Raw genomic sequence first — 13160 nt, forward strand, 5'->3', positions numbered from 1 at the left:
TATCTCCATGTGTAGTACAACACTGAGTATACTCTATAACCTGCAACAGCATAATATCATAATCATTTAATTTTAAAAAGTACCCCTTTAAAAAAAACTATATTTTAACTAACCTATGATATGAAAGTTATTTTAATACCCCCTGTTATCATTATAAAAATCCCAATGAGTGCATTGACTCTGCACTACTCCATAGAAGCATTGTTGAGAATTTGCAACCTAGTACAGTCATTGCTTATGATCACAGCCTAAGGTTGCAAGTTCATAGAATGTGGATCATCTTCTCTTTCAAAACAGGATAAAAATATATATAGTGCTTCGTAATTACTCATCACATTATACGGTATTGTACATGATCACAATTATGTTGATATGTTGTAGTCTGTCTATCTGTTTGTAAGTATTTATATTTGCAGTTGTTGATGCCAACATTCATGTAATATGTAAAGAGTTACCAGAATGTAAAAGTACTTTATAGGAAAGTGAACAGGTCACTGCTCAAGTAAATGATAAAAGCACAAATCAGTCTGAAAGAGACAGAATGAAGAATTATGAAGCCTCACAGAGATTTGTATCTGCCTGCTATATGCAGCTGGGTACAAATAATTGTATGTGTTTGTAATTCCCTCCTGAAGCAAGGCTATTAATCACAGTACGTGCCAATTACCCAAGAAAAGACTTCCTTCATTCAGGTCCAGACGAGTTGTTAAAATGATACTTATGTTATCATTTGAGGCATTATCATGTATTGAGTTTGTAACCCAGGGGATGTTTCGATAATGCAACAATTTCTTTTCTCCCATCCTGCAGCCAAGAACGGTAGCAAAAAGACAGAAAAAAACAAGAAGAGCTCAGAGAAGTTTGGTTTTGGAGCCAGTGAAGAGAAGTCATTCCAAGATGTCAGAGAAAGTTCGTGAGAATCTTTGCTTGTTCTGTTCTTTTGAGTTACTGATAGAAATAGGCTGTGTTTAAAAAAAAACAAAACTATTGTTCAGGCTGTTCCTAAACTATATGTCACAGGCATTAAGCCACACCATGTAGCAGATTGGTTGTGTACTCCAGATAAAGCCGAGAACCATGGTTGAATAAAACTGTGTTAACTCAAGAAGTGATATATGGGGAAAAGGGGTACTTTGAAAAAAAGAGCCACAGGAAGGGGAACAAATTTCCACTTCAAGGCAGTATTGAATATAAATTATCATGCAAATCAATATTATATGGTAAAGTGTAATCTGTTACCTACATTTATGCTGTTGTCTATAGTTAGGTTCAAATGTGCAAACTATTCCATAGTGAAGCTTTTTTTTGCAGTACATGATTAATCTATCTGTTTCTCTTCTGTTACACGTGTGGGTTTGTAAAGCTCAAATTACCCTCTGTAGTAGGGTTGTCATATCTAGTCCCCAAGGCTATAGACATATTACTTTCTGTGTTCAGCATGGCATACCAGGAATCATTTAATTTTTTTCTTTTAGCATAACCATTTAATGATGCCCAAACAAAAATGATCAATTTTCACCTATATGCCCTAGAATCCTTCAATGGTTCTTAAAACATTGTTGTCATTGTCCTGCTGTCCCATGAAGCTGCTCCACTGCCCTACTTTTTCTGTTTTATGGCCAGAAAGCTGTAAAGTCAATGGATGTCTGTGTTCCATAGCAGCTCCCTTGTGGGCACGCCTCTGGGCTCAGCCACTTGTTCAACTGACTCCACCCACTTCAGAAGCTAACCCCGCCCCTTTCTATCACACTCGACAAAATAGTTGTTCTCATTGGGACATTTAAAATGTTGGGTAAGTAAAGGATGCTATCTCTATGTACAGAAATAATTATATTGGTGATACATTTACCTGGGGATGTTTGCCAATAAAATATCACAGACATGCAGTGTTCCCGGGTTCCTTTTTTTCATAAATGTCCCTATTTAAGCTTGTGGCCTCATAAATAGCTAAATAGTTTGTCAACTTATTAAACTAATATTGCGTAAAACTTTGGGGTCAGTTTACAAAAGTGAATATGAGTAGGCGGTCATATTTGGAGGGCAAATTCATGAACGTTAGATCAGAAAATGCAAGTTGCTCATCCTGGCTCATCTCAACAAGCACCAAACTCAATTGGAGTTGTAATTGAAAACATAGTGACTCAAATATTCGGGTACAATTCATGTGACTTCCATTTGCCCAGCATGACTCACCTTCCTCTAGATTCTAGAGTCTAGGAGAAAGTAGACCCAAAACTTATCCCCTTATCCCCTATCTAGAGTGCTGACTCCACTGACAAATAGGAAAACCAAGGTCAACTCAAAGCCTCTAAAGTACAACCCATGATTGTAGGGTCCTATATTTGCAGATGCATAATTTTTGCTTAGACATAGGATTTACATCTTTAATATCTATTATGTAAACTGTAAAATCTATTTAATATTCACTTGTAAATATATCAGCAAAAACATATCGGACTGTAAAACGCATGTCATTTTATTTATAATAAGTAAAGAACAAATACTTCCAGCTCATGTGCAGCTTTGCGAGTACAAAGATTCCTTCTATACTATCAACATTTTTACAGTTTACATTTTCTAAATAAACACTTGAGATAAATAAAATACAATATGCAGCATAACGATGTAATATATACCGATCAGCCGTAACATTATGACCACCTGCCTAATATTGTGTTAGTCTCCCTTTTGCTGCCAAAACAGTCCTGACGCGTCCTGGCATGGACTCCAATAGGCCTCTGAAGGTGTGTGGTGGTATCTGGCGCTAAGACGTTAGCAGCAGATCCTTTAAGTTCTGTAAGTTTTGAGGTGGGGCCTCCATGGATGCATCCTAGTGCCATGTTTTCACTAGGTAAACATCGCACATACACCCGGCCATCCATGTGATGTAAAAGAAAACGTGATCATCAGACCAGGCCACCTTCTTCCATTGCTCCGTGGTCCAGTTCTAATGCTCACGTCCCCATTGTAAGCACTTTCGGCAGTAGACATTGGCACCCTGGCTGGTCTGCTGCTACGCTGCCCTGTAAGCAACAAACTGCGATGCAGTTCCTGACACCTTTCTATCAGGACCAGCATTAACTTTTTTTAACAAGTTGAGCTACAGTAGCTCGTCTGTTGGCTCGTCTGATGCTCTGACCCAGTCATCCAGCCATCACAATTTGGCCCTTGTCAAAGTCGCTCAGATCCTTACGCTTGATGATGAAATGTTCACTTGCTGTCGAATATATCCCACCCACTGACAGGTGCCATGATAACAAGATTATCAGTGTAATTCCCTTCACCTGTCAATGGTCATAATGTTACAGCTGATCGGTGTATATTCTCAGGGAGTAAATAATACAGATACACAGAAGAATAAATAGGTGGGAAATACATTGTGGGCACAGGTAATGATACCGACAATACTTAGTATTAAGAACAATGAAAGCCACAGAAATAAGAATTACCCAGCATCAACAACAATTTTTAGAGATGATAATTACACTGTTTTATTTATTTTTGGAATTCAAGTGTATTCAAGTCTTTTGAAGGAGATATCAACTGGGTTATACAATAGGCAAAACTGGTTTATTACATAGGGCTCTGGGCTTGTTCCTAGGGGCTCAGTGTATAGGGAGGCATAAGTGATGTAAATATTTGCGTATAATGGCATAGGGCATAAGGAGGTTGGAGCTTAGAGTAGATAAAAGCAGAGGGGTTATGTAAGGAAGGAGAGGGGGACAGGAAAGAACAAAGAAAGTCTGAAAGGGCGTATCTGAGAGGGGGAGTGCACCGTTTTACTTTTAAGTAAGTCTTGATATGAAAGAAGTTATATAAAACTTGTAAAGATTGTTACCCCTGTAAAAAATGTTAGAAAAATCTTCCCAGTTACACTTACATATCCAGGGGCTGTGAATACTGAGTGAGTAAGATTTCAGTGCCTGGAGAAAGGAACAATTAATGACCCTGCCGTATCGTTAATCTCCACGTGCTTACTTTTAATTTATCTTTCTCACCGTGTCTTCTAAAAATGCTGCGATTTGGCAGAAAACGTACTAATGCAGTTTACTTTATGTGGAATTTGAGAGAAACTGATGATGACATGGAAAATGTGACCTTCTTTGAATAGTAAAAAAGGCCTAAAGCTCTAAGCTGTAGATAGTAGTTTTGTCTGTGCGCGCTCTGATTCCGGATTTTAACTGCTGTAATTATTTACAGCAACTTTCCAAATGTTTATTAATACGCACCATTGCTGCAGTTATATAGTATGAAGGCATGGTGAGCACTCGCAGTAAAGCTGGGAGCCAATGCTTTAGTACATCACAGTAACCTGAAGCTGTATTGTAAGTTGGAACTTGAAGACACTGTGGCAAGTAGGAAAGCAGGGTTTTCAGGTACTTATGAAAAGAGTGAGTTGGAACCCTCCCTCACACTCATGGTCTCTGCAAGTGGAGCTATAGGATATGATGTCATATATACTCTACTCAGTGATGCAGAGACAATTAGTGTGAGGAAGAGCAGTAAGTCGGTGGGTATTCCCGGAGGTGTTCTTGATATTGTCGGGGGTGTTCCTGCTGATGTGAGTTGTCGTTCCCGTTGCCATCGTGGGAATTGCCCCCATTTAAAAGGGAAACTGGCGGGGAGCGGGGCGTGAGATCCCAACAGTTTTCAGGTATGCTGACTGGTGAAGGTGAAAATGAAGGGAACCAATTACTCAGTAATACCTCTCACATACTGGAGGGCAGAACTTTACACGTGATGGTCAGCAATATGTGGAAATCAGGTGTGTCTTTGCCATAAAAAGTGGCCCTGGCACTTTAGAGCCAGCAACTGGTAAGGCTGTGTTTATCAAGGTAGGGGACACACATTAAAGCACTTGATCTGCCACAACAACCGTCATAACTTTTGTAATTGATACATATGTGTTACACAACTGTTGGTTTAGATAAACGGCCATATTCATAAAAGCAATTTTGGATTATTGTGCAAAATGTAGAACAGTTGCCATGATAATGTCCCAAGTGGTTGCTCCACTTAGAGGTGGTTGCCCAAGAATTGCTCTTTATAAATTTGACCCAATTTTTTGCTGTAGTGTATTGAGACAAAAAGGGCTCACCAATTTATCCATAATGTTGGTAGCAATGCATTAAATATGCATTAAATATTTTTTTTTAATTCAATATACAATTCCTAGAGAACAAAAACAAAACTATTTCTATTTCCAGATTCCCATGTGTTTCCTGTTTTGGAAATCACAAAAAATTCTGTGCTTGGGCAACACTTTTAATGCCAGCAGATAATGCTCTAAACTTCACCCTGGCATAAAAAAACCTGGAAATGCCACCTTGAGCGTTAGCATAGAGCTACGTAATCTTCTGGAGCTTTATTCTGTGAGATGCATTAAAGTGACCAGCTGTCTCCTTTATCTGAGGATCCATAATGAAGCCTTGCAGGATAAAGCTTCCATAAGGCCTCCTGAAATATGATCTTCCATGATGCGTTTACATTTGTATTGCAGTGATTAACCGCTACGTGCATTTTTCTCACAGGCTGCCCCCCTCTTGGACTGGAGACTTTAAAAGTTACAGACTTCCAACTGCATGCCTCTACTGTGAAACGCTATGGTCTGGGGGCCCACAGAGGAAGACTAAATATTCAGGTGAATTTTCATAATAATAATAATAATAATATGTGTCATTGTTATAAATAGGTCAGTAAAACTGACAAAGCATCTAATTGTTCTGTTAATCTATTTTTAAGTAGGGATTGTTGGTCAATTGACTTATAGATTTGACATCATAAACCTTATATTGAAAGAATGTTCTCATATATTCATATGATAATTATTTCTATCTCACAGTGTCCAAATGTGCCCTTAGACTTGGGACACATAAGTCCGTAGTGACATATATTTTTCATAGACATCTAAGTTTACAGGGGACAACTGATCACTTCAATGAGGTGTTTTGTAACAAAGATTTCCCTGATTGGTGGAACACGAGACCATGAAAATACTATGCAGAATGAGTATGCCGTATGTAGGTGAAAAATGTATACTGTTTTATTTGGAAGTGAAGTCTGGTATATGGCTCATATGTTATATGTGGAAAGATGGCGGTACTGGGGATTAAAATTGTCCCAGAACCTTTAAGCTAGAGGTCAATAACATTATTATTATCTTTTATTTATATATCGCCAACAATTTACTCATAACTTCTTACAATAGATATGTTCATGGGCTATGCAAACTGGAATTGACAGACTAAGACAAACCGATACATTAGGTAATGAGGGCCCTGCTCGCAAGCTTATGCTCTGGAGGGAGTTGGGTGAAGGGAAACAAGCTATGGAGAAAGGGGAGAGGTAGTGTGGGGGGTGTATTAGGGGCAGATAAGTTCTAGCTACAAAGATTGGGTTTCTTTTCTTGATATTTATCTTGTATATTGGGAGGGAGGGTGAAATTTAGGTAGAAGTGGGTTTCAGAGATGTGGAAAAAGAAAGATAAGCACAGAGGAAAGCCTTGGGCCACCAAAAAGAATGTAGAGATTGAGTAGGGGAGTATTTTGTTATGAGGGTAGAAACATATGGGGAAGCAGTATTATGGAGGGCTTTATATGTTAGAAGAAGGATTTTAAATGTAATTCTTGATGTAATGGGGAGCCAGTGGAGGGTGGGGAAGCAGAAGACGAGTGCCGTGTAAGGAAGGTAAGCCTAGCAGCAGCGTGTTTCATAAATTGCAGAGGAGATGATCGAGACAGAGTAATGCCAACTGGAAATGTTGCAATAGTTGAGGCTGGAGATGAAAAGGGAATGAACCAGAGTGACATAAATGCAGCCACCTGCTGGATACATGCAGCTGCTGTTCTACTTTTTTATGTGTATACAGCCAGAGGCTGCACAATAAAGCATGGAATCTGCTAAACGAGTAGCCTTTTGAGTAAAAAAGGGAATGGCAGTAAATCTCTCATTGTACTCAATTAAAAACAGGGTTTTAGTTACTTGATTCATGACACATGGAAAGATGTATATGGATGGTGTTTCTTGGCGCGGTAACAAAAGGCTAAATAAAATAAAATGCAAAAAAATATTCAGAGTCTCTAAAACCAGTGACATTTGTCACACATTCTGTGGTGATGTCATAAGAAAAACTTCGAAAGGCAGTGTTTTGCCTTTTGTTCTCTATGTCTCAATGGAACAATAATGTTTTGCATTTGTATTTTGAGTGCATCATGTGCGCATACCTCCCAACATTACAAAATGTGAAGGAGGGACACTTTTTAAAAAAATCTTGCGAAACTCACCAATACAAGCAATTGCACTTTACAATGTCGCACTTCATCGCCACGTAAAACACACTTCGTTTTTGTCAGCAGTCATGCATATTAAAAATAACCAACACATTGAATTGAATTCCCATGAGGCTCAGCAGGGCCGGCCCAAGCCATAATGCCGCCCCCATTATCTACCCTTCCTCTGCCCCCCCCATTATCTACCCTTCCTCTCCCTCCCTCCCTATTATCTACCCTATCCCCCCCTTTGTACTTACCTTTCAGCAGTCCTGCGGCGAGTCTCCCTGCTCGGTCTCGGTGCCGGCTTGTAATGCTGAGCGCCAGAAATGACGTCATCTTTATCAGCATTACAAGCCTGCACCGAGACCGAGCTAGAAGGCTCGCAGAGGAGAGAGAGGGGCGTCGAGCCGGTACTAACAACTTGGTAAGCAAAAACCACTTGGCGCCCTCTCTCTCTTCCACTTTAAATAAAAAAAAGGGCTTGGGGCGGCAAAGTGCCGCCCCTTCAAAAGTGCCGCCTGGAGCAATTGCCCCACTCTGCTCCATGGTAGGGCCGGCCCTGAGGCTCTACACCTCTTACCCGAGTTTTGTCTAAAGGCAAAGTTTTGTCTAAAGGCTGTCCTGTACAGCGGGAAATTACCTTCAAGGGATCCATGTATAAAGTGCATATAGAGGCAAAAGGTAATAATTGTTGACCTTATTTGCATGCGCCTAACCAGAATCCCTTGTGGTTGTGGCAGCACCATGAGATTTCTGAGGGAACAACAAGCCTTCTGGCTTGTTTGGTGTCTGTAGATGAGTGTTTAACATATATGTACCTGTGTGTGCCATCTCCTCCACTCCATACTGTGTCCCTGAAGGGCAGAAATAAAGTGCGGTCACCAGAGTCAGAGGGTACATTAATATAGAAAATATATAGTATATATGCTAATCAGTAGCATGTGAAGCACAAATGCTCATCCTGCGAGGATCTGTTCCTGTTTAGGATTGGACTTTCAGTCCAAATTGTTAATGTATAAATTCCTTTCACGGTGTTAATTACTTACAGCCATTAATTATTAATAGGACTTTAAAACTTAATTTTTATTAGTGCAATCATAATGACCATCCTTGAGCCTAATGGTTTTAATTGAGAAACACATTGGTCTATTCACGCAGATTAGTGGGTGAGTGTTAATTGCAATGCCATCATGGCAGAATGGTCTGTATGATTTAATTTTAAATACAATAAAACATGTCATTGGAGTAATTATTAAGGGGAATTAAAATCTACAACAAAGGGAAACATATGTCTTATGAGTCTGGGAAGCCCAACAGGGTCTGTAATTCTTAAAATGTGCTTGGAAACCAATCCCTTTTATGTATAGATGAAGTACAGAGCAACTTGGCATGCATCAGAAACGTCCAATAAATCAGGTTAGGGTGGCTTATTAAAATATCACAATATGAGTAACCTTTTTATTGAAAATGAAATCTTTTTTCCATATAAGTATTCCTATTCCTTAAATGTAATTGCATGGATGGGCTTTTCATTTCTGAGGTTAAAGGATTCCCCAGACCAGTTTGGGTTGTTATCGCATATAGCCCTTAGCCGGTGTTTATTCTTATTAAAGAGGCATTTGATGTAGTTAGAATGATAATTGAGTTGCAGTCACAGCAGCGATGGAGGATTTATTTAAGCCTCAATTAGGCAGTGTTTTCTGGCCTAGGTCTAGGTCGGGAAGGGGGGCTTAACTCAACCGTGTGCTTCTGCACAATGGGCTCATTGCATGGAAGTCAAAGAAAAAGTGGTTCAACATAGATGATCTTGTCTTTGGATTAAATCATAAAGGTACATAATATTAGTATTACCTGGATCTCTTACTCCAAACTCTGAAGCTGAGGACACAGGGTTTTTGACACTTGACACTTTTCAAGACCGTTGCTTACAAAGCCAGTTTCGAGAGATCAACTGTGGATCTTTCCGAGCTCCATTCAGATGAATTGTTGCGTGTTGAGTGGCCTTCATGTGACTGCTTTTCATTGTGCAGTAAACATACATGTTTTGTGTTCTTCAGTGTGTTCTGTATTGTAAATGGGGCTTTATTACATAATAAAAAAGTTCTCTCTTGAGGGAACTGAACACAAACATGCCAATGACAGAGTAGTTGAACTGCGGATCAATACTATGTGTCTAATTATTATTTCATAAGCCAAATGTGTTGTTTCTGTCAGGCAGGGGTGAATGAAAATGACCTTTATGATGGAGCATGGTGTGCTGGAAGAACCGATATGCAACAATGGTTAGAAGTTGATGCCCGAAGACTGACCAAATTCACAGGAATTGTCACGCAAGGCAGAAACTCACTTTGGTTGTAAGTACATCAATTATTGTATCAGAGTAAGATGTCTATATTTATCTATATTTATCTACAGTGGCATTCATTTCCATTTCATCCTAGAAGAGATTGGTTTGCAGTTAGACTGGAATACATGGTATAACAGAAAGAGTAGAAATACGAATTTTCCTAAAACTGACAGTACTGAATAATACAATTATGGCCCTTACTCAGTACTTAGGCCTTTTTTAGTTACTGATGTATCATACACTGTCTCATGCCATCTGAGAAGCCCATATGAATTTCTCACTGGGCTATAGAGTTTTGTTGATCAACAGCAACCATTACCAGGCTGTCCCGACCCGGAAGTAGATTGTTCACATTGCCTGACTGTACAGAAGACAGGAAGACTCGAGCATTAGGCAAGCAAGATTGTGTGAAAGCATGGCGGATATGGTGTGTCTTACTATCCTTATTTACATATCCACCTGTGGGAGAAAATAGTAAATAAAAATTGGGTTAAGTCAGGGCCCTGCACGTGGCGCTAAAGTACCTCCACACCAAACTCGCCAAACCATATCTTTATGGACATTGCTTTGTGCCCAAGGGCAGAGCCTTCTCTACACTGGAATTAAGGGGCTCAAACCATGAAAAACAGCCTCAGACCATTACCCCTCCTTCACCAAACTTTACAGTAAGCACTATGTATTTTGGTAGGTAGCGTTCTCTTGGCATCCAGCAAACCCAGATTCATCTATTAGACTTCCATATAGTGAAGGTTGATTAATCACTCAAGAAAACACATTTTTACTGGTCTGGAGTCTAGTGGCGGTGTGCCTTACACATACCACCATGGAAACCCATTTTATGAAGCTCCTGACACACAGTGCTTGTGCTGATGTTGCTTCCGGTGGCTGTTTGGAACTCGGTAGTGAAGGATGCCAGAGGACAGGTGATCTTTATGCTCTATACTCTTCAGCACTCAGCAGTTCCACTTGTGGTTTCTCTTAGACACGTCCACATCACTATAATAGCCCTTACAGTGACGTGGGACAGATCTAGCAGGGCAGAAATTTCACAAACTGGCCTGTGGCAATGGTTGCATCCTATGATAGTGCCATGTTTAGAGTCTATGAGCTCTTTAGCATGACCCATTTGGCTGCTTACGTTTGTCTATGGAGATGACACGTCTGTGTGCTTCATTTTATACATCCGTTACCATTGGGTGTGGCTGAAACACCTAAACGCAATAATTAGGAGAGATATCCATATGCTTTTGGTCTTATAATGTATCTCGCACAGCCTGTCACTAGAACACAAGGGATACTGATTTTGTAAAACTATTCAAATAAGTGCAAATGATTATTATTTCACCTAATTGTATTATATATTTATTTATTTTAACTGAGGTATCCTAAAAATGTGAAAAACTACCCCAAAAAAACACTTTAGAATGAAAAGACCGGTTAAATAATAAAACCTTGCAGAATGACACATCAATTCTGCTACAGCCACAGTTTCCATGGCTACCATACCAATTAATATGTATCTGTAATTAACTTATTTCCCGGATAAACTAGAGTAACCATGTGTTTCTCCTTACATTCTACTGATTGTGATTAATACCTGAAGTACTGTATGTAGGTAACCATAAAGTGAGTTGAATTTAGAAGAAAAAATCACTAAAAGGATAGCATAGTGGAAAAAATGTTTCGTCCTTGTAAAAGTTTTTTTATATTCGTTTGCAAAAAAAATGTTTTTATTTTGTCTGTGTCGCATTCCTTCTTTCCGCTTCCCTGATAATTCGTTTTGGGAACTAAGTTATTAGTTATGGGAGCTGTATTAACGTGACCCTTGTTTAAAATAACAGATTTGATATTATTTTAGGAATAAACAATATTTTTTAGAAAGTCAGTTTACAGACTGTGCATATACTCAGAATTGGCAAAAAAACCTGTTTAAGTTACAAAGAGAAACTCTTTGGTTAAAGCTTTCTTTCTATATGTTGCTTTTCTATCTTATCAGTGGGATACCTCTTACTTAAAGCAGAAGACCAGGGAAAGTAAGGTTTTGCACAAGTGTCTCTTAGTTACTGGTTTTCTAGTGTGAGTTTTCTACAGGTCATTGTTGCCTTCCCCAAGTGGACAACCGACATTAAGGAACAGTACTAGCCTGAGCAGACGTCGGACGTGAAGCTAGTGTATTGTAGAAAATAAAGATGCATTTTGATATTTTTGCAACAATACATGGGTTGCGTAAGAATATTTGACACCATTTGACTTTGTGGCAACAAATACTACATATTTATTCTCTACAATCACAGGACACTAACTCAGGGATGTAAAAATATGGTGGGAGCTTACCTTTAAATACTGAGTAATAAAGCCACAAAAACACTGTGGTATGCTGTTATTAGTAACTGTACGTATGACTCCCCATCATGTGCTTAGACCTTTCCCTGCAGGTGTATTTTGTGATTTCTATAAGTCAAATTGTAATGTTGTATACCACTTATTATGTTCTGTCTGCCCATTGTACAGTGCTACAGAATTTGATGGTGCTATATAAAAAAATAATAATAATTTCCAGTAGCATAACATATTTTGACCCCAGTCCTGAAGATGTTCAGTTGGCAAACCTGGCTCCTTCTAAAAGGTTTGTTGATGTTTATTTTTGGATGGCGTATGCATTATGAATGGAAACCTTCCCACATACAACCCTACCTGTTAGCTATTTTACAGCTCACACATTTAGGGTGTTTCCACAGTGCCCAAGAGATGCTTTCAAGAGATGCTTTTGACCAAGTAAGCAGGAGATACTCGCCTTCAGATCTTGGTCATATGAGATTTCCAAGAAGTCTAATGTGACCCCCTGCGCTCATGCACATTTGGCAGTCCCATTGATTTCAGTGGGAATACTTTCCTGTCTGGGACTCGCTGTGTATAGCAGCTCAAACTGGGGGTGATTAGGAGCTCTGGAGCCTCAGCATTTTCAGTGGATAAGAGTTTTTAAAACAAAGTAAAAAATGCATATTTAGGTATTTACGAAGTACTTTTATATTCATTGGTGTCTGATGAGGCTGTGTCGAGCAGTACACTGTCACTTTAATTATCCTGACTACATCAACAAGGTCATATATTGATCAGCAGAACCTTTGTCAAAGGGGGTATGTATGGAACCAGACACACAAGGTTTACAGATCTGAAATCCCGTGTGTACATTATCTCTCAAAATATTGCATCATTATTAGATGGCATATCCCCAACATTTCAGATCCAAACTGGGACACCTGTGTTGAGGGATGTGACCAGAGACAGGCAGGGGCAGAGACAGAGTTGTGGCCACCAGACCATCTTACTTGGACAGCCAACTCATAGCATTCTGCTTCAGAGTTTTGCAAGATTGCTATGTAGCGGAAAATACAGACTAATTTTACAGCTCCCTGGGCCAGCCAGGGGAGATCAGTGAATCTACTCAACTGGTCCTTGATCCTATTGCCTTAAAAGTGGTAGGACAGCTGCATAGGACAGTGGGAATGAACCTTAAATACAGGACTGTCCTGCAAAAACCT

The 13160-nt window shown here is 39.4% G+C and overlaps 1 protein-coding gene across 1 annotated transcript in view; it reads left to right on the top strand.

Moving 5' to 3' along the window:
• Positions 1–13160, top strand: part of CPXM2 (carboxypeptidase X, M14 family member 2) — a 41413-nt gene that overhangs the window by 7999 nt on the left and 20254 nt on the right. The window contains exons 3-5 of the mRNA XM_053450130.1: positions 811–909; positions 5532–5641; positions 9486–9625. Coding sequence (XP_053306105.1) covers positions 811–909; positions 5532–5641; positions 9486–9625 — 349 coding nt within the window. The remainder of the gene's footprint in view (positions 1–810; positions 910–5531; positions 5642–9485; positions 9626–13160) is intronic.

This window comes from Spea bombifrons, chromosome 11 (assembly GCF_027358695.1).
Source record: "Spea bombifrons isolate aSpeBom1 chromosome 11, aSpeBom1.2.pri, whole genome shotgun sequence".
Lineage (NCBI taxonomy): Eukaryota > Metazoa > Chordata > Amphibia > Anura > Pelobatidae > Spea > Spea bombifrons.